Source organism: Falco rusticolus, chromosome 19 (assembly GCF_015220075.1).
Source record: "Falco rusticolus isolate bFalRus1 chromosome 19, bFalRus1.pri, whole genome shotgun sequence".
NCBI lineage: Eukaryota > Metazoa > Chordata > Aves > Falconiformes > Falconidae > Falco > Falco rusticolus.
The window spans coordinates 1,421,488-1,441,811 of NC_051205.1; the positions used below are offsets into that span (position 1 = coordinate 1,421,488).

Genomic DNA, 20,324 nt, shown 5'->3' on the forward strand with positions numbered 1-20,324 from the left:
GGCACTGGCTGGTTGCTTCGGTGGACCCCTGCCTAACAGCCTCTGGCACAAGGATGGTAGCAATAATCCAAAGGAAAGTGCGGGGAGAAAATCTTCAGGGCTCCAGCAGCTGGGGGGTGGGGAGAGAACTTGAATTTCTTGATTATTGCCAAGGCTGCAAACAATCCATCGTCTCCTCCCCGCTCTCAGCAGACTGGAGCCGCTGCTCGCACAGGCCGTTTAATTAACGGAAGAGAACAAATGATAAATGTTCGCTTTAAATGAGGGGAGAAGAAAAAGAAAAGAAAATAACCACCGAGTGGAGGAGAGAGGCCCCCTCCCACCCAGCAGCGGGGCAGAAGAGGCACACGGCGGGCAGATGATGGAGGAGATGCCAGGGCAGCGCCGCACTCATCTGCAGGGAGGGCTCTGTGCACTCTGATCCCAGAGCAGAGTGTTAATTAAAGTGAGAGGTGCCAGGCGGAGGAGGGAGATCTGATGGATCAGTTGCTGTCACTTTGATATTTGAAGGCGGTCAAGTGTCCCTCCTCACAGCTGGACAAGTTTAGCACAGCTAATCTCTCGTGGTGGTCGGGGTGTCAAGGCAACAAAGAGGGAGGAGGAGACCTGCGTGCTTCAGCCCATCCTCCGCCACCGCTGTGCCACCGTTTCTGTAATCGGTCAGCAAGGGGATGGGGCAGCTCAAGCCCCCCCCGCCCCCCCCCCCCAAAAAAAAAACGGAGATGTGTTTTAAACAGCCTCTCCAGGAGGAGGGAGTGCCTCCCACCTCCCCTCCATGCCCCAGCTGATGCGGCTGGGGGACAGCGAGGCCACGCTGCGAGACGAGCCGGATCCACATGCTGGGGACAGGCATCCACAGAGGAAACACAGGATGACGAAGCAGACAGCACGAGATGCCTCTGCTCGCGTGCTGGCACTGCGTGCCCTGCTCAGCTTCAAGGGTTTTTTAGCACTTGTTGCCCTAGAATGTAAACATGGCCAGCTACCACATCCTTTTATTCTTTTCCTTTGGCAAAACAACAGGTCCCAGGAGTATGGCAAAGCCTCGTGGGGTACGCTTGGCTCAGGGCAGTACCGCTTCCACACCAACCTCACTGGGTTTGATGCCGACACCAAATATTCACCTGCGGGAATTTTATGATGTGGGAATAGTTCTTGCAGGTGACCTGGGCTGGCTGCGCTGAGCATCCTGGACCTGCGGGTTTTTCACTGGAAGATGAACAAGAGCTCTGCCCTCTGTGTGAGAATTTCAGAGCTCTCTCAAGAGTCTCCTGAGATGCCTTATCGGTCTGGCAAGCGTTAACCCCTCTTCATAGGCAGGGAGCAAAGGCAAGGAGTAACTCACCCCCAAAGCCTGGCAGAAAAATCACTGACTGGCTTCCTGTCCTTGCTGTCTGGATACAGGGCAGGTGGCAGCAACTGGTGACATCAGAGCCTGGCAGACTGGCAGATCCAATTACTCCCTAAGAAAAGTAACGTGCTCCGAAGAGCAGACCTGACAAGAGCAGGAAGACCAGCCGCCTCTAATTAATGTGGCCATGAACAGCAAAGCATGCCCCCGGCCTGCCATCTCAGAGAGACGGCGTCGGTGCCTGCCAGCGAGAGCGCCGGACTGCTCACCCCCTTGTCCCCCTTTGCCAGGGGAGACCATGGAGGGGAATGTTCTGGGTGGGTTTCTCTTGGCCCCCACAACGGGATGGCCAGCAAGTGCCATGCAGATGGAAAACTGGGGCATGCCAGGCTCGCTCAACCTTTGCTTCCAGCGCACAGAAGCGCCTGCTCCATGAGCCTAGTGCTTGTTCAACGGTGCCTGGACACTTCCCACCCATCCCAGAGGGTCCACCACATCCCAGAGAGGGGAGAAGAGCATTTTATTTGATGTGAAGGAGGAGGTTCACCCTTTGGAAGACGATCCTGCAGAGCGCTGCTAGTCAGCAACTAGAAATACTCTAGCTCCCAAAGAGTCCTGGAAACAAGGATGTGTCCAGCAGTGCTCCGAGCCTCAGCTGGATTCAGCCTCTCCAGGTTTCCAAGTCTTGTGCTCAGCACACGAAGCAGAATCAGGCCAGAGCCTAAGGACAGCAGGGCTGGGGACTCTGCAGTCAGGGTTTGGGAAGGCCTTACGCCAGCAAAGAGACAGAGCCAAACACAGCCGTCTAACCGAAGAGGAATCTCATTCACATCAGCAGTGTAAGCAGCCAGGCCTCAAGACTCCCAGGACAAGTGCATGTTGCTTTCAAGAGGTGATTTGTGAGGAACGGAGCTGTACCTTCATGGCCAAGGACCATCCCACCCAGCAATGCCAAGGCAACTATGAGTTCCAGGAGCTAACGCAGATCTGTTGCTTTGGTGGAGAGCTCTGCCCTCATTGCAGTGATTAAATCGAGAGAATATTGTGTGAGTCACCTTCGGTCCAGCACAGCGCCAGGATTTACAGAGCATCCCAGATGGCACACCATTCAGCCATGCTCGTGGCAGACCCTGCCAACTTCAAAAGTCTGCTTCAACCCTTCCAAATTCCGTGCAACCCCTGTTAAATGCAATGCATCCATACAAAGACCCCTGGGTATCACTTGCCATGCATGGCTTTTCCAACAGCGCTTTTGTTTTTCCTTGTAGCTGCCAGAAATAGGTCTGGTTTCTGTAAGAAAACATCATTTTCAAATCCCGCCCCCAGTTTGTAGCAACAGTGACAAATCCACACCCAAGATCTTCAGAATACAAAACATTCACCTTCCTGTAGGTGATTAACTACAATTCTAAAAATCACAGTTTACGGCGTTGTTAAAAAGTTATTTAAAAATTAAATCCAGTCTGTGAAATTAACAGAGGTGAACTGCTAAAAAGCAATTTTCTCTAGGAATTTGACATGTTCCTCCTCTACAGTCTAGGTGATTATTTCTGTTGTCATCTACATCTGGCTTCCAGCATGGAAATCCGTTCCGGGCCTCCAAAGACAAGGCAGAAACTGGGCAAGGCCTTAACAGTTCCTTTAAGAATCAGTACTTGTCTCCCGCAGCAAAAAAACCAATTAATTCCAGGGCTGTGAAAGAGCCCAGCTGAGCCCCCTTCCCTGGTGGCAGCATCCGCATTCCCCTGAGCAGCAGCTGCTGCTGCCCCTGTGCCACGTGGATGCAACAAACCCAGGAACGGTTCAAGCAAAGTCATTGCCCTGCTACAATAAACACTGCTCAGCGCGGAGGGTTCCAGCCAGGCGCCTTCCAATGCCGGCACGAGACCCAAAACTTCCACAAGCTCTGAATCCCCAGCTGCCTGGAAAGCAAAATCTCTCAGGGACAAACTTTTCCGCGCTCGGCGAGGGGCGCAGGCGTGCCTTACCTTCTGTGCCTGAGCAGGTTCGGTTAAAACCAGAGTGAAAAGACCCAGGCAGATCTCCTCGTGCTGGGGGGTTCCTTTACAGATCTGAGAGAGAAAAACGCAAGTGCCGTGGGTGAGCAGGTGAGGTGGGATCTTAGAGGAAGCTCAGTAAAGCAACAGAAGAAGGAAAACCCGCTCGAGACCCACCAGATGGGTGGGTCAACGGAGCGCCCAGCAGCCTGCAAGGAATTCAAAGCAGGATCATAAGGGAATACAGGAAACATAGCGGGCCTCCCTGACGTTTTACCCCATTGCCAAGTTGATGCTGGTGCAAACCCCCCAGCAGCGAGAGCCTCCCAGCGACTTCAGTGGCACCACTGCAGGGTATCTCGCTACTGAGGGGCAACAAACCCCCAGACAAGAACAGCAGCAGGTCCCTGCGCCCTGCCCTCTGGCTGGGAACCTGCCCAGGCTCTTCTCACAGACACTGGGAAAACATTTCACGAGCTTCAGAGCCCTGCAATCCAGCCTGGGTTGCCGACCTTTTCCCATTAAGGGAAGGCAACTCTGTACCACTGACTCCAACAGCCCAAGGTGTTCTGGGGAGGAAAAAATGCAACCAACATGTCCGAGAGCCCATTAACATGTCACACGAGTTTTCCTTATACGGTAACATCTGTGGCTTGCTGGCAAGTATTTTAAGACTACGTGGAGTTCGAAATAAATGCTCCATCCCTCAGCAGAAAGGCTGAACCTGCCCTTTCCAGTGGTCTGGAGTCTGGCTGTTTGGAGGCCAGGAAAAAGCTGATCTGAGCAGCACAGGAGTACAAAAATACATGAGAAACACAAACAAGAGACGCTCACGTGTGGTGACAGACTCCTGCGTGCGTGCACACGTACACAGCACGCATACGCCGCAAGACACACACTCAGCCAGATTTCAGCAAGAAATTGCATTGCAGGTCGGCTTCCGAAGAGGTGACTAGACAAGGATTAAAGCCACGATGTTGTTTTGTCTTTTAACTGTAATAGCTCTGGGAATCCTTGACAGGCTGAGAGCCGCGAGAACGCAGCGGGCTCCGTCCCCCTGCCTTGTATCTGCCTGTTCCCTCTGCCTTGCACGCCCGCTCCCTCAGAGATCTGTGCAAGTACAATCCACCACGAATGATTTCATCCAGGCAGGATTCCTCGTCTCGAGGAGATGACACTTACGTGAGCATTGAGGGCATCGTTAGCTTCCCTCTCCGACAGCCCGTTGGTTAGCGAAGTGACGATGCCCACGCACCTTTCTAGTCTCTGAAACAGAGAAAAGCCAAACGTCACAAAATTTGAAGAGCAGATACACTCGAGCGTATCCTCACTGAGCCAAGATACAGCAGAGGCTGCTCTGACCCCCACCCAAACACCTGAAGGGACAGAAAAACAGCCAGTGCCACCACAGCCGTTCTTGGCTCACGTCAGGGCTCTGAATCTCCTGCCAGCTGGAGAAGCCACCGCTTCATCAACATCCATTTATCCACAGGTTTGGGTTTTAAATACTCCACTGACACCGCTCAAAGAGCCAAAAAGTAAACGCATGATTATTCAGTGACACTAATATTGATGTCACTTTGATATGAGGCCAAAATGTAGTCGTGCAAAGGCTGAATTTGTGGCAGGGTTGTCAGTCTGGGAGCGGAGCCGTACCCCGAGATGACACGCTGTCCCCAGCGCAGGGAAGCCAGAGCTTGTCATCCAGGAGCTCTGCAGTGCAAGACCCACTGCTCCTGTCCCTGTGGGAACCCCCCGGACAGCAGGGCATGAGCCTGGAAACCTTCTGTTCTCGTCACTTAACATCTGAGCAGCTTCTGAGTGAGAACAAACGGCAGGAGCAGATGTCTGTGGGCAAGTACCCCAAGGGATGAAGTGATAGGAAGAGCCACCAAGTCAGGACTGGTCAGGGACAAGAGTGCAGGGATGAAAATACCGCAGAAGCAAATGGCAAAGGCTTCCACTCAACTTGAGAGAAATCAGAGAGTTGCCCACACTTCACGCAAGGTGTGAGCAGCCCCCCGCAGCCGTGGCTCTCTCCTGTCCAGCAGGCTGGGCACCGGTGTTAGCTGATGTCTACCTCTGGTGCGGGGAAAAACCTGAGCAGAGCGGCGTGACTCTGGGCGCAGGCACGCCAAATCCTCACCCCACTTTGTGGTGCCACCTCAGGGGTGGAGACAGAATCACTGCACGAACTTGCAGGCTCACCACATGCTCTCACAGCAGCGATACACCCGAGAGCCAGCAAACAAGTGGAGAGCAGGGCTCCCAGCTGCCAGCGCACAGTGGCTCGACCACCGGGCTCCTTTAACACCGGGGTCTCGCTCCTGCGCTACCGCTCACACAGCAAGACGTCGTTCTAAATTAAACTCCTCCATAAAGAGCTCTGCTGCCGTGCGAGGCAGATGTGCCCTGCCTTCTCTGCCAGTGCCAGAGCTACCACGCCAGAGCTGCGGGCCCAGCTGGACCGTTTTGGCCACGGCAGCGATGCGAGTGTCCGCGGCTGCCAGCAAAATGAGGTCTCGCTTTCCTGGAGTTTCCTTGAAGCCTACGGTTAACAGAGCGGTGACCCGTTTGCAGCAGGGAAAAGTGGCAAATGCAGGCTAAGACAGGCACTAAGCAAGTTCCAAGAAGGTTATTTCTACACAGTTGCTTCTTGATTAAAATGCAAACACATCATGCCGATTATGGAACTGATTAGTGACTCCTTTGCATATCAAAGGGACTGCAGTGAAGAAGCTATTGAGAAAGAGGTCAACAGTTCTCCACTCCAAGGCAATATGAAAGAAGATATACTGGTCAGTAATGCAGAGATAATGCCTTTGTAAAACCGGCTTTGTTCCAGGCCCAACTATGGCATTATGAAAGAGCAATGGGGCAAAACCCATGAAAATCTCAAATCTAAAGCAGATGAATTATTTGAAAGGGAGGACAAGATCCAGTGGCTGCAAAAGAGAGTTAGAAAAATCCCAGTGAGAAATAAGACAACTTGTTGGCAGATAATGCAGCCAATGAACCACCAGAAGAGCTTTGCAAGGAACTTCAGCGTCACAGAATGTCTTTGGTCTGAGACCTGCTGACGGACTAGCAGGATCAGGGTTTGGTATTCCCATCTTGGGATACACGAGAGGCACACCAGCTCGCTCCTGCCAGGCATGGAGGTCCTGTATTTTCAAACACCAGGTATGGTATTTGAAAACAGTATTTCTACCTTTGGGCAAGTTTAATGGCTCACGTTCCTGCAACAAGCTCTGCTGCCTCTACCAACACCCACAGTGGAACGAGATGATGATTTCTTTGTGTTAACACCTGGTAGGAGATATATTTTTTACAAGCTCCAATCCTCCTGATCACCTCTCTCCCTGAAACAGGTGTGTTCAACTTACTGCCACGGGCAGCTCTGACAACTGCTGAAGGGAAAGACCAGAGGAGGTTTTTCTCCTTTCCTTTCATCCTTTCACCCATCAAGGATGGCAGCTTGTTTACTGTGAAAACTCAACGTGCAACTATCACGCACGGTTCTTCCTGTGTACGCTCTGCTTCCTGTTTGTTGGAGTCTTTAATGCAAAGACCATGAAACTGCAACAGTAAATCCATCAGCACTCAGGGATATAATTAATGCCCAAACCAGTTTCTCCCAGCTGACTGGGCTTCTAGGCTAAGGCACTGCTTCCCAGTGGTTTAAGAGGCACAGGAGGAAGGCTTGATGGTTAAACAAAGCTTATCTCTGGGATGTCCTCTCCTTCTGGTACCTGCGTTTGCCCGGATACATCACCATGATCAAAACTGAGCTCCACCGCGCTCGCTGACTCCTGATGGCTCCTTCCCAGACTCGACACTCTCATGGAAAGATCCAGGTGAGAGCGACCCAGACTGCAGGGGAATTGCTTCAGTAGCCTGGAACCAAATTCGAGCCCAACCAAAGCTCCCGGCCATGCTGGACTCGCAGAGCTGCGTGGGTCTGAAGCTGGGAACGTTCTGTCCAGACCTGGACAGGACCCAAAACACACATGGGGACCAACGAGTGCTTTGAAGGAATATAAATACACTCTAAATGGCAAAGGACAGTTTCCAGACCTTGAGACCTAGCTATTCCAGTTACCACCCTATTTTTCTCCTGCAATTGAAATCCAACATGTTTTTGTTTTTTTGTCTGCACCATTTCATGAGCCCCAAATACACTCGTTTCCATCACACAATAAATAACCGGTCTCTCCCACAAGTCTAGCCATTTACAAGTGTGTTGCCGCACCCATGGCACCGGGGAAGCCGGCCCTACACCAGCATTAGGAATATCCCCAAACGCTCGCTGGGGTGGCCCCACAAGCCAGGTGTCAATCCGCATTATAGAAGGGCCTGAGCCATATGTCCAGCTCACCCGGGTCCCTGCGCTACCGGCTCTTCCACAGCTCCTCCACATCAGGAGGAGATCCCAGTTGTCCTGGGGAGATCCCAAACCTTCCCCACCTGTAAAAGAACCAGGTCTCTTATCCTGCTGCTGGCAGAAAAGCTCAGTGGGAAGTAGGACAGTGCTGTGTAACCTGGGGCCTGGTGAACACAGGTCGGAAAGTTTCACAGATGCTGGAAAGATGAGTCCTGTCGGCGCTCAGCAAGCTTCATAACCCTGCTCCGCAACCTGCGGCTGCCCAGCCCAAGCACAGCCAGGGCCAGGTGGGCAGGGAGACCCCAGCTGGGAGGTGTTTTCTGTTTCAAACGGGCCCCTTCCCCACACAGGAATGGGCAAGGGGAGCAGTGTGCGTCACCCTGCCCGCACCCCGCATGGGGCTGAGCCCGTAACCCACCCCCTGGAGCCCCCCTGCCCCCAGCCCCAGGCACCTACCTCCTCCAACTCATCCTTGGCATCCAGAAGAGTGGAGACCAGCAACTTCCCTCCTCCTCCTGCTGCTCCCCCCTTCCCCTTCTGCATCTCCATGGCTGGGGGAGGGGAGGAGAGGGAGGAGGGCAGCCCCTATCCAGGGGGATTGGCCTGAGAGGAGCCCCCCCTTTTCGCTTGGTAAGCCCCCCCACCCAGCTCTTCCTCCTGGGAGGATGGGGAGAGGGGTGTTTATGGGAAATACCCCCCCCTCCGGGGCACCCCCCACTCCAGCAATGGGAAGCAATGGGGTGGAGGGGACAGGGGCACCCCTGCCTGCTCCTCAGGGGGGGGCTTGCCCCCGGACGGGGGGGTACAGGGGGCTGCCTCCCCTTAGCAGGGGTGGAGGGGCTGCTCTTTGACTGGGGCAGGCCTGGGGCCTGCGGCCTGGCGCCCTGCTGTGCGATGGGGCAGCCCTAGGGGAGGAGGGCTCTGGAGAGAGCCCGGGGCGGGGGGAGCTGCGGGGGTGCCGGCGCGGGGAGGGGGTCCCCGTCGGCCGCGCCAGAGGAGGCCTGTGGCGAGAGCGGCCCCCGGGGGAGGCCTGTGGGGAGGCGGTCCCGGGGGTCCCCGCCGCGGGGGGCGGGGGGCGCCGGGGGTGTGACAGGCCCCCCGGCGCGGGACGGGGCAGGGCGGGGCGGGGGGGGCTCCACCGGGCGGGGGTCTCGGTGCCGGGGGGGAGGGGAGCGGCGGCTCCGCACCCCCCGCCCAGCGCCGCGACCGGAAGTCACCGGGAGAGGGACAGGAGGGCCCGGGGGGAAGAGGAAGCGCCAGGCGGCCGGAAGCACCCGCCCCTCGCGTCTGCTGTCCAATGACAGCAGAGATACTGCTCGGAGTGACAGGACGGGGAGCTGGGCGGGAGGCGGGGCCGCCACGGTCTCCTCGGCCAATGGGATGGCGGGGGCGGGTCGGAACTGGAGGGACGCTCCGCCCTCGCGCTCCCCGAGGCGCCGCGCGTGGCCGGGGACCCCCGGGACTCCTGGGGTCGGGCATGGCCGAGACCCCCCGAACCCTCCCGAGAGCACCCCTGGCCGGGCACGGCCAGGCCCCCCCGGCACCCCCCGACCCCCCCGGGTCGGTCATGACCAGGACCCCTGAGCCCCCCGCGGGGTGTGCATCACCGGGACCCCCCCAACCCTCCCCGTTGGGTAGCCCCCTGCCCTGGGGACCACCCCAGCCCCCTGCCCCGGGGACCCCCCACCCCAGCCCTGGGGACCCCCCCACCCCCTGCCCTGGGGACCTCCCCAGACCCCGCCCCGGGATCCCCCCCAACCCCTGCCCTGGGTAATCCCCCTGCCCCGGGGAATGCCCCTGCCCCGGTGACACCCCCCCCCGCCCCCTGCCCAGGGGATCCCGCCCCCCCCGGCCCTGGGACCCCCCCCAACCCCTGCCCTGGCGCCCCCCCCAGCACCCCGCCCCGCGGACCCACCACCCCCTGTCCCCACTGCTACCCCGCTGCCCGGTCCCGGCTCCTTTGGCCCCGCAGACTCCCCGGACCCGCCCCCTCCCCCCCCGGGGTGCCCCGTCTTGCCAAGCCCCGCCCCCCCCCCTCCCCCCCCCCCCCCCACCCGCAAGCGCGCTTGTGCCCCTGTGAAGCTGCTGCTACACGGGAAGACCCCCGATACCACCCAGAACCCCAGTGAGACCAGGCGGTGTGGGGGGACGCAGGGGGGGACCCCAGGACCCCACTGAGACCCACGCCGAATGCGTACACACCAGCTTTATTACAAAAATTAGAGCTCTAGTGCACCCCCCCCCGGGGGTCCGCACTGTCCCCGGCCCCCCGTGTCCCCCCTGGCCCCCCCCGGTGCCAGGGCCAGGCCATAGGGCTGCTGGGACACGGGGCCCCCCCCGCAGCTTTCGGGGTTCAGCTCGTGGGGGGCGGTGCCGTGGGGGGCATGCCTGGCCCCCCTGGCCGCTGGCGGGGACCACCAGCCTGGCCCCGGTCTGGGGGAGCTGTGGGGGTGGTGTCGGGCTTAGCCCCGGGGGGCTGGGGGGGGAGTTAACCCCCCGGGGGGGTCAGCCCCGGGTGCTGCTCCCGCGCTCCCCCAGCAGCCAGTAGGTCCTCACCTTCCCCTTGCCCTGCGGAGAGAGGGGGCAGGGGGCTGGGGGGGGCATTGCTCCAGGGGTCAGGGTGTGGGGGGGCACCCATTGCCCCAGGGGTCGGGGTTGGGGGGGGGAGGGCATTGCCCCAGGGGTCGGGGTGCGGGGGGGGTCCATGACTTAGGGGGTCGGGGTACAGGGAGGTGGGAGACATTGCCCCAGGGTTTGGGGTGCAGGGGGGGGGGCACTGTCCCAGGGGTCGGGGTGCGGGGGGGCAGCCATTGCCCCTGGGGTGGGGGTGCGGGGGGGGGCACTGTGGGGCTGTGGGATGAGGATGCTGAGGGGACCCCACGGGGGCAGCCATTGGGGGGGGGGCTGGAGCTCACCTTCATCTCCACGTCCCCCCGCAGCTCCAGCTCGAAGCAGCCGAACTCCTCCAGCACTGCCTTGGTCACCGCCGAGATGTGGATCTTCAGGGCTGGTGGGGGCGGTGTCCCATCAGCACCCATGGGTGCCCAGCCCAGCGCCCACAGCACCCATGGGTGCCCAGCCCAGCGCCCACAGCACCCATGGGTGCCCCAGCACCTTCCCCGTTGGACTCCATGCGCGAGGCCGTGTTCACCGTGTCCCCGAAGAGGCAGTACCGGGGCATCTTGAGACCCACGACGCCAGCACAGACGGGTCCTGTGGGACACCCAGTGAGCCCCCCACCCCAGGCTGACCCAGCCCCCTTGCTGGGGGCTCCCATCTCCATGGCCCCACTGTCCCCCTGGGTGCTGATGTCCCCTCCCCATCCTTGGGGTCTGTGAGAGGGCTGGGAGTCCCCCCAGCCCCAGGGACTGCCCTGTCCCCCCATCCTTGCTGGTCCACATGGGTGCTGTGTCCCCCCACCCATGAGCCCGTGTGGGTGCCATGTCCCCATCCCCTGTGACCCATACATGGGTGCCATGTCCCTGTCCCCATCCCTGCTGACCCATGTGGGTGCCATGTCCCCATCCTTGTCCCAAATCACCCACATCAGTGCCATGTCCCCATCCCTGTCCCCACTCACCCATTGGGGTGCCATGTCCCTGTCCCCATGGACCCATGTGGGTGCCACGTCCCTGTCCCCACTGACCTGTGGGGTGCCCCGTCCCCACCCCCATCCCCAGTGACCCCACCATGTCCCCGTCCCCACTGACCTGTGGGGTGCCCCGTCCCCACCCCTGTCCCCAGTGACTGCCCACGTCCCCGTCCCCACTGACCCGTGTGGATGCCGATGCGCAGCTTGAGCTGCTGCTGCGGCCGGTGGCGAATGCGGAAGGAGCGGACGGCGTCCAGCAGCGCCAGCGCCATGCGGGCCACCTCACGCGCATGCAGCTTCCCGTTGCGCACCGGCAGCCCCGACACCACCATGTAGGCGTCCCCGATCGTCTCCACCTGCGACACACCACGGGTGCTGGGTGCTGACGCCGTCGCTGGGGTGCCCGGCGTGACCCGTGGTGCGTGCCTGTTCATGCGTGTTCATGTATGTTCTGGCATGTGCTCACTTTGTAGACGTCGAAGTTGTCGATGATGGCGTCGAAGCAGGTGTAGAGGTCGTTGAGCAGCGTCACCACCTGCATGGGGGTGCTCTCGGCCGACAGCGCCGTGAAACCCACGATGTCACTGAAGTAGATGGTGACACTGTCGAAAGCCTCCGCCTGCACCGTCTCCCCCCGCTTCAGCTGCTCCGCCACCGAGCTGGGGGACGGGGGGGGGGGGTTATGGGGGGGGCACAGCCCCCCAGCCCCTCCTGAAGGCAGGGACTTCCCAGCCTCCAGCTATGCCAGGGGGTCCTGGGGGTCTCCAGCCATCTGAGGACCCCCAGCTCTGAGGCATGATGGGGGGCCGGGGTAGTCCCTGGTCCCTCTGAGGACCCCCACCCCTACACATGCTGGGGGTCTGGGGTCATCCCTGCCCCCTTTAGGTACCCCAAGCCCCAAAAAGCCATGACACAAGGAACTGGGGGGTCTCCAGCCCTCCAAGCACTCCTTGCCATGAAGCATGTTGGGGGGTCCCTAGGGTCCCTGGCCCCTTCAGGCACCTGGAGCCATGCACCAGTCTGGGGGCGTCCCCAGCCCCTCCAAACACCCCCAGTTCCAAGCAACATGGAGATCCTTGGTGTCCCCAGCCCCTCCAAGCACCCCCAGCCCCAAGCGACATGGGAGCCCTTGGGGTCCCCAGCCCCTCCAAGCACCCCCAGCCATGCAGGGCATCCACGGGGGACCCCAGCCTGGGGCAGGCAGGGGATGCCGGTGTGGTGCCCAGCAGTAAGGGGGTGCACAGGGGCCGGGGGCCCCCCCAGTGCTTACTGGGGCAGGATTTGGTAGAGGAGAGCCTCAGCCTTGCGTTTCTCCTCCAGGTAGGCTTGGGTTCGCTCCTCCACCAGCTCCTCCAGGTTGTTGGCGTACTGCTCCATGCGCGACAGCAGGTTGTCCAGGATGTTGCTGCTGCTCTCCCTGCAGGCAGGGGGTGAGCACCCATCCAGGGACCTTTTTCGGGGTCACCCACTGCCCACAGGGCTGGGGGAGCCAGAGGTACCTGTTGAACTTGCGGAGCTGGACCTTGATCTGGTTGAAGTCGGGGCGCTCCAGCACGTCCTCGGCCCAGCAGTGCTGCATCAGCTGGCCCAGCTCTTCCATGTGGCACCCCACGTTGGCCGAGGGGCGGAAGCTGGGGCGCTCCCCGCTCTTCACCCGCTCAATGATCTCTGTGGGTCCAAGCACCCATCAGTGAGGCCAACAACCCATCAGCTGGTCCAAGCACCCATCAGCAGGTCCAAGCACCCATCACAGCAGGTCCAAGCACCCATCAGTGAGGCCAACAACCCATCAGCTGGTCCAAGCACCCATCTAGTGAGGCCAACAACCCATCAGCTGGTCCAACAACCCATCAGCTGGTCCAAGCACTTGTCAGATGGTCCAATAAGTCATCAGCAGGGCTAAGCACCCATCAGAGCAGGTCCAAGCACCCATCAACTGGACCAAGAATCCAGCAGCAGGTCTAAGCATCCATTGACAGCAGTTCCAAGCACCCATCACCAACAGGTCCGAGCACCCATCACCATCACCAACAGGTCTGAGCACCCATCACCATCACCAACAGGTCCGAGCACCCATCGCCAACAGGTCCGAGCACCCATCATCAACTCGTCCAAGCACCCATCAGCTGGTCCCTGGCCCTCCCCCCCACCTTTAGGGCTCAGGTCGAGCCCCTCCACGTAGAAGACGCCGTTGCGCAGGGCAATCTCTTGCAGGATGATGCCGAAGCTGTAAACGTCGCCCTTCTGCGTGCCGCGGGCCGGCGGTGACTCCATCCGCAGCAGCTCGGGCGCCGTCCACAGCTTCTCTGTGGCACCAGGGAGGGGGCTGAGGCCAGGCAGGGACCCCAGGCAGGGGCGGGGTGGGGGGATGGGCAGGTTGCTCACTGGCGAAGAGTGCGTGGGAGTCCTCGCCATCGGGGGCTACGCGGAAGCTCTCCAACCCATAGTCTGTGATCTTCAGCACGAAGCGGCTGTCCACCACACAGTTGGAGGACTTGAGGTTCCCGTGGGAGACGATGACCCCATTGTGCAGGAACTGCATCCCCTGGCAGGATGGAGAGCCATCGGACCCGCTGCCCCCCTGCCATGGGAATGGGGACCCCCGTGGGAACCATCTCGTTACCTTGACGATGTCATGGGTGAGGGAATAGCGGAACATCCAGTCCAGCGTGATGCTCTCGTTCTCCAAGATGTCCTGGGGACATGAGGGTCACCTTGCTGTCCTCCCACCAGGGATGGTCCAGGGATGGGGGACAGCACCCATCTGCCTGCTGTGAGCAGCCCCGACGCTGGGTGATGGGCACCGTGTGGCCCCAACGATGGGTGATGGGCACTGTGCAGCCCCAACGCTGGGTGATGGGCACTGGAGGGAGCAGCTCCAGCCCCAGACGGCTGCCAGGGACCAGGACCCTGCTGGTACCTGGAGGCTCCCGCGCGGGCAGTACTCCGTCAGGATGCAGATGTTTGGGGGGTCAGTGCAGGCGCCGATGAAGCGGGTCAGATGCTCATTCTGGACATCCCGCATCTAAGCCGGGAGCAGGGTGTGGGACCAGGCTCACGTCACCCCCCACCCCAGCCAGGGGACACCCGGCTGGGCACCCCCACCCCACCGCGTGATGCCAAACCGGGCGCCACCTACATGCTTCAGCTCAAACAAGACCTTGCGCGTCAGCTCGATGCGCTTGCGGTTGAGGTGCTTCACAGCCACGAGGTTGCCCTGGGGAGACACGGGGTGATGGGTGCCTGGTGGGGTGGTGGGTGCCCGGTGGGGTGGTGGGTGCCCACCCCTGCTCCCGCACCCCCATACCTTGTAATATGCCGTCTTGGCGTAGACCTGGAACTGTCCCTCCATGGTCATCAGCGAGCCGTAGTTGGAGCCCCTCTGGGGAAAGGGACACGGGGTGAGCCCTGCACCAGGTCCCTGCCTCTGGAGCGGGGCTGGGGACGGGCTGGGTGCCCACCAGGGAGAGGGTGAGCTTGCTGCCGGCGCTCCGGAGGTGTTTCTCCAAGCTGCTCATCTGCACGTCCTCCCACTGGACACGCCACAGCTCGGCCGCCAGCTCCTTCTCCAGTTGCAGCTTCCTGTGCCGGGAGGGCAGGGTGAGACCCCCCGCCTGTGTCCCCCCACCTCTGGGGACAGCAGCGCAGCCTCGGGGTCACCCTCCCCGACCCCGGCACCCCCACCTGTAGATGAAGAAGGAGGTGACGGTGATGGCCAGGAGGATCAGGCTGACCACGAGGGACAGGACCTCCAGGGTGGACAGGTTGGCTGCACAGCAAGAGGAGGGTGGTGAGGGGCCAGTGGGTGCCCAGGGTGGGGGGTCTCGTGTTGTGTCCCCCCCCCCCGCCATCACTGCTCACCTTTGCGGCACAGCGGGTCGCTGTTATCGAAGCCACAGGGGGGGACGTCAGAGGGGACCATGTTCCCCGGCCAGTGGATCTCACGCCCTGGCACCATCTCAATCTTCTTGGTGGTGCCATTGTAGTTGGCCACGATCTTGGGGAGGGGGGGCAAGAAATGGGTGGGAGGGGGCTCCCAGCTGCCCCATGGGACCAGCTGCCCCCGCAGTGGGGCTCACCTGGAAGTCCCCCAGCACCGGGTCCATGTCCCACAGGGAGTAGTCGCTCTCCCGGTCTCCATTCTCATCGATCTTCAGGAAGCCGGTGACACCTGGGGACAGAGGGTGAGTGGCTGCCGGGGTAGGGGGGACCCTGGGGACACCAGTCCATGGGTGGGGGCTCCAAACCCAACGGATCATCCTCCCAACGGGGTTGGTGGGTGGCACCCAGCTGGGACGGGGACAGGGCTCACCATAGAAGGTGCGGTTCCACATCTGGCGGGTGATGGCGGAGGCGTTGGTGATGGAGCCTCCCCGCTCCAGCGTCTCGGTGACGGCCTGGGCGTAGAGCAGCACCCCGTCGTGGAAGGCAGCCGCGATGAAGTTCATCTGGTGGCACCGAGATGGCTCGGGGATGGGGCACAGCCTGGGGTCCCTGTCCCCTTGTCCCCAGCAGCCCTAGGTCATCCCACAGCTCCTTGTCCCCAGCAGCCTCAGCTCCATCCCACATCCCCTTGTCCCTGTCCCCAGCTCCATCCCATGTCCCTTAGCAGCTCCATCTCCATCCTGTGTCCCCCAGCAGCTCCAGCTCCATCCCCTGATCCTTTGTCCCCAGCTCCACCCCATGTTCCCCAGCAGCTCCAGCTCTCATGTCCCCCAGAAGCTCCAGCTCCATCCCATGTCCCCAACTCCATCCCACGTCCCACAGCAGCTCCAGCTCCATCCCCTGTCCCCAGCTCCATCCTGTGTCCCCCAGCAGCTCCAGTTCCATCCCACATCCCCAGCAGCTCCAGCTCCCTTGTCCCCCAGCAGCTCCAGCTCCATCCCATGTTCCCAGCTCCATCCCATGTCCCCCAGCAGCTCCAGCTCCATCCCGTGTCCCCAGCTCCATTCCATGTCCCCTTGTCCCCAGCTCAACCCTGTGTCCCCTTGTTCCTTTGTCCCCAGCACCACCCCAGCCCCCCAGCAGCCCCAGCTCCCCCCCGTGCCCCACAGCCTTCCTGGCTCCATCCCGCCGTGTCCCACCAAATCATCCTTCATGGAGAAGTTGAAGTGGGTGAGCGCCTCATCCTTCAGCCGCGCCAGGAAGGGCCGGTACTCGGGGTTCTCGGGCTCCTTGTAGGTGATGATGGTGACAGCCTGGGGGGGACAGCGGCTGGCAGCGGGGCCAGGGACCCTGCCCACTCCAGGGGACCGGGGGTCCCACACTGGGCGCGGGGCAGGGCCCCGACACCATTGATCCCGTTTCCTTCCTCCTCGGGGGTCACCAGCAGCCGGGAGCTAGGGGGGGGCACGGGGGTGCTCCGGCACCCACCGCAGCCCCGCTCCCCGTGGGGGGCACGCACATGGGGGTTAGTGCCTGCGCAAACGCACACACGTGCATGGTGGGTGCCTGTGCACATGCATGTGTGGATGGGTGCCTGTGCATGCACACACAGGGGTGGGAGCCCGTGCACATGCACATGTGGGTGTGGTGGGTGCTCAGGCACATGCACACACACATATGTGCCTGTGCACACAGACATGTGGGTGGGAGCCCAGGCACATGCACACACACGTGTGGTGGATGCCCGTGCACATGCATGCGTGGGTGGGAGCCTGTGCACATGCACAGATGTGTGCAGTGGGTGCCTGTGCACATACACATGTGGGTGCACTGGGTGCCCGTGCACATGCACATGCGTGGGTGGGAGCCCATGCACATGCACACGCATGTGCGGTGGGTGCCAGCGCAGAGCCCCGGCTCACCTCAAAGGCCTGCCGGGCGCTGGCGTCGTGGCGGTCCCCCCGCCTCCACGGCTGCTGGGGCTCGGGGAAGCGGCGGCCCTGCAGGCTGGCCCCGAAGATGTCGATGTAGAAGAAGGCGTAGTCGCCGCGGGTCAGCCCTTCGCGCCCCGCCTGCAGCATCAGCTCCCGCAGCGTGGCCGGGGCGCAGCACACGTACACGACTGCGCAGGGTGAGACAGCTCGTGGCACCCCGGGACCCCCCCGTCCCTGGGAGACCCCCGAGACCCTCAGCATCCCGAGGGTCCCTGCTTGACGTGGGAGGTGACACGCGGTGGGGTCATGCTGCTGAGTGGGTGGAGGGTGGCCAAGCGGGGTGCTGGGGAGCTGGGGGGTCCCAACCCCCTCTGCCTGCCCCCCCGCCCCCCCCCCCCCCCCGTGCCCTGCCCGCCTCTGCCCTCCAACACAGGCGCCAGGCCCAGGTTTCCTGTTTTCCCGACTCTGTTTCCTCCTCCCTGTGGCCCAGATCCCGGCAGAGATTGACTCGGCGGCACGGTGGCCCCGGTGGGTGCTGCCACCCCACTGCCATGGTCCCCTTCAGCAGGGGGTCACGGTGCCGGTGGGGTCCCGGGGTGCTGCCCAGCATGGGACGCAGCCGTGCCACCCACCAGGACCCCGGGGCCTCAAAGCAGCACCCACCCGGGGTGAGCAGCAAGGTGGCGAGGCTGGGGGTGCCAGAGGCTACCCACCCAGCGCCAGCCCCACCGACACCCGCTCCCCTGGTGCCACCCGGGATGGCTCCGATGGGGACGGGGACAGAGCCAGCCTGGGCCAACCGCACAGAGGGGACCGGGGCAGGTAGCCCCGCTCAGCAGCTCCTGGTGGGGCATGACACAGGGTGGGGGGCCGGGGGGTGTCAGGGTGCAGGATGGGGCAGCACATGCATGATGCGTGTGTGGTTATGCAGCATTCCTGTGTACAGTCGCGCAGAGCCATGCACACCTATGTACAACTGTGCTGAGCCACGCACATCCGTGTACAGCTGTGCAGAGCCGTGCTGAGCCGTGCACACTCCTGTAAAGTCATGCAGAGCCGTGCTGAGCCATGCACACCCATGTACAGCTGTGCAGAGCCGTGCTGAGCCGTGCACACTCCTGTAAAGTTATGCAGAGCCGTGCTGAGCCATGCACACCCATGTACAGTTGTGCAGAGCCGCGCTGAGCAGTGCACACTCCTGTAAAGTTATGCAGAGCCGTGCTGAGCCATGCACACCCATGTACAGCTGTGCAGAGCCGCGCTGAGCAGTGCACACTCCTGTAAAGTCATGCAGAGCCGTGCTGAGCCATGCACACCCGTGTACAGCTGTGCAGAACCGTGCTGAGCCGTGCACACCCGTGTAAAGTCATGCAGAGCCGTGCTGAGCCATGCACACCCGTGTACAGCTGTGCAGAACCGTGCTGAGCCGTGCACACCCGTGTAAAGTCATGCAGAGCCGTGCTGAGCCATGCACACCCGTGTACAGCTGTGCAGAGCCGTGCTGAGCTGTGCACACCCATGTACAGCTGTGCAGAACCGTGCTGAGCCGTGCACACTCCTGTAAAGTCATGCAGAGCCGTGCTGAGCCATGCACACCCATGTACAGCTGTGCAGAGCCGTGCTGAGCCGTGCACACCCGTGTAAAGTCATGCAGAGCCGTGCTGAGCCATGCACACCCGTGTACAGCTGTGCAGAACCGTGCTGAGCTGTGCACACCCGTGTAAAGTCATGCAGAGCCGTGCTGAGCCATGCACACCCATGTACAGCTGTGCAGAACCGTGCTGAGCTGTGCACACCCGTGTAAAGTCATGCAGAGCCGTGCTGAGCCATGCATACCCGTGTACAGCTGTGCAGAACCGTGCTGAGCCGTGCACACCCGTGTAAAGTCATGCAGAGCCGTGCACACCCATGTAAAGTTTTGAACAGCTGTGCTCAGCTGTGTACCGCTATGAACACCCGTGCACAGCCATGCACACCCGTGTGGAGCCGTGTAGAGCTGTGCGAACCCGGGCACACGTGGGCACAGCCGTACACACCCGTGCCGAGCCGTGCAGAGCCGTGCTCACCCGCGTGGAGCCGTGCAGAGCCGCGCACAGCCATGCCCACCCATGCACTGCCCCAGCACCCCACCACCGCCACCCCGGTCCCTCTCCCCGTGCCAGCCCGCAGCAGGACCACCCCCCGTCGGTGCGTCCCGTTCCCCCCCAGCACTCACTCCGTCCCTTCTGCTTGATCTCCTGGATGATGAAGGAGAAGTTGCCGCCGTCGCGGAAGACGACGTCCATGACGGTGAGGTTGCGCAGGGTGGGCAGCTGGACGTACAGCCCCTCGGCGGCGAAGAAGTACGGCCGGTCGTCCACTTTCTCATCCCAGTAAACCAGTAAAGCCCGATGGGTCCAATTGAAACGCCGATGGAGCTGCACACCCAGTTCACCCAGTTTACGGTGACTGGGACCAGCACGGGTGGTCAACCCGAATTGCTCTTGCTTGTCGTCAAAGCCGTGGGCTTCGGCACCCGCTGTCACCAGTGGAAGCCGCCAGTGGCTTGTAAAGCGGGCTACTGGGGCCGCCGTGTAGACGCACCCGGGTCCCAAAAATGCAGCGGGGTGATGAGCGAGCTGGAGGTCAACAGCGGCCAACGGCGCAGCCATTTCAGAGCAAACACCGTGCCGATCCTCGCTGCTACCGAAAACCCACCGGAGGGTAAAGCCCGGTAATAAATCGGCTCGGGCATTAACGGTGGCGGCGGCCAAGCGCACCGCTGGTCCCACTCGTGGCCAAGCCCACGGGTAGGTGAGATTGTGTTCGGGTAACACCACAGCTAAAGTCAACGCGGTCGTCCCCGCTGTCGCCGCCACCGTCACCGCACCGCAGAGCAGGGCCAGCACCGCCAGCATCGCCCACGGAGAGTGGCTTCTCCCCCGTGACAGGGCTGAGCCCTTCCTCCCCCCCCCCCCCAGTGACACAAAGGGCCGTTAGCATCCACACCGAGCTTAACTCCTTCCTTCCCGCCGGGAGGGAGGATGGGGCCGCCCGGTGGTGGGTGGGGATATCCCCACTCGTGGGATGTGGGATGGCGGGGTGGCACCGGGAGTGGGTGGCCATGGTAGCCACAATATGCCGGACGGGGGTGGCACCAGGTGCAGGTGACAGGGTCGCACCGGGAGTGGGTGGCCACAGT

The 20,324-nt window shown here is 61.5% G+C and overlaps 2 protein-coding genes across 2 annotated transcripts in view; both read right to left on the minus strand.

The window, feature by feature from the left end:
* The window catches only part of INTS3 (integrator complex subunit 3), a 42,274-nt gene extending 33,289 nt beyond the window's left edge, over positions 1 to 8,985 (minus strand). Inside the window, exons 1-3 of the mRNA XM_037370812.1 lie at positions 8,189 to 8,985; positions 4,531 to 4,614; positions 3,340 to 3,423 (exon numbers count right to left, since the gene is read on the minus strand). Of these exons, the coding sequence (XP_037226709.1) occupies positions 3,340 to 3,423; positions 4,531 to 4,614; positions 8,189 to 8,281 (261 nt within the window). The 5' untranslated portion in view covers positions 8,282 to 8,985. The remainder of the gene's footprint in view (positions 1 to 3,339; positions 3,424 to 4,530; positions 4,615 to 8,188) is intronic.
* Positions 8,986 to 9,982: 997 nt separating this feature from the next.
* On the minus strand, positions 9,983 to 20,078 carry NPR1 (natriuretic peptide receptor 1). The gene is made up of 21 exons (XM_037371189.1): positions 19,359 to 20,078; positions 17,132 to 17,331; positions 16,409 to 16,522; positions 15,637 to 15,772; positions 15,404 to 15,495; positions 15,186 to 15,321; positions 15,009 to 15,093; positions 14,786 to 14,906; positions 14,632 to 14,706; positions 14,464 to 14,541; positions 14,245 to 14,349; positions 13,948 to 14,019; positions 13,710 to 13,869; positions 13,475 to 13,630; positions 12,824 to 12,992; positions 12,595 to 12,741; positions 11,791 to 11,983; positions 11,506 to 11,680; positions 10,847 to 10,945; positions 10,648 to 10,739; positions 9,983 to 10,300 (listed from the first exon to the last, which is right to left on the minus strand). The coding sequence occupies exons 1-21, from the start codon at positions 20,038 to 20,040 to the stop codon at positions 10,238 to 10,240; spliced, it is 3,150 nt and encodes a 1,049-aa protein (XP_037227086.1). The 5' UTR covers positions 20,041 to 20,078; the 3' UTR covers positions 9,983 to 10,237.
* Positions 20,079 to 20,324: the final 246 nt, after the last annotated feature.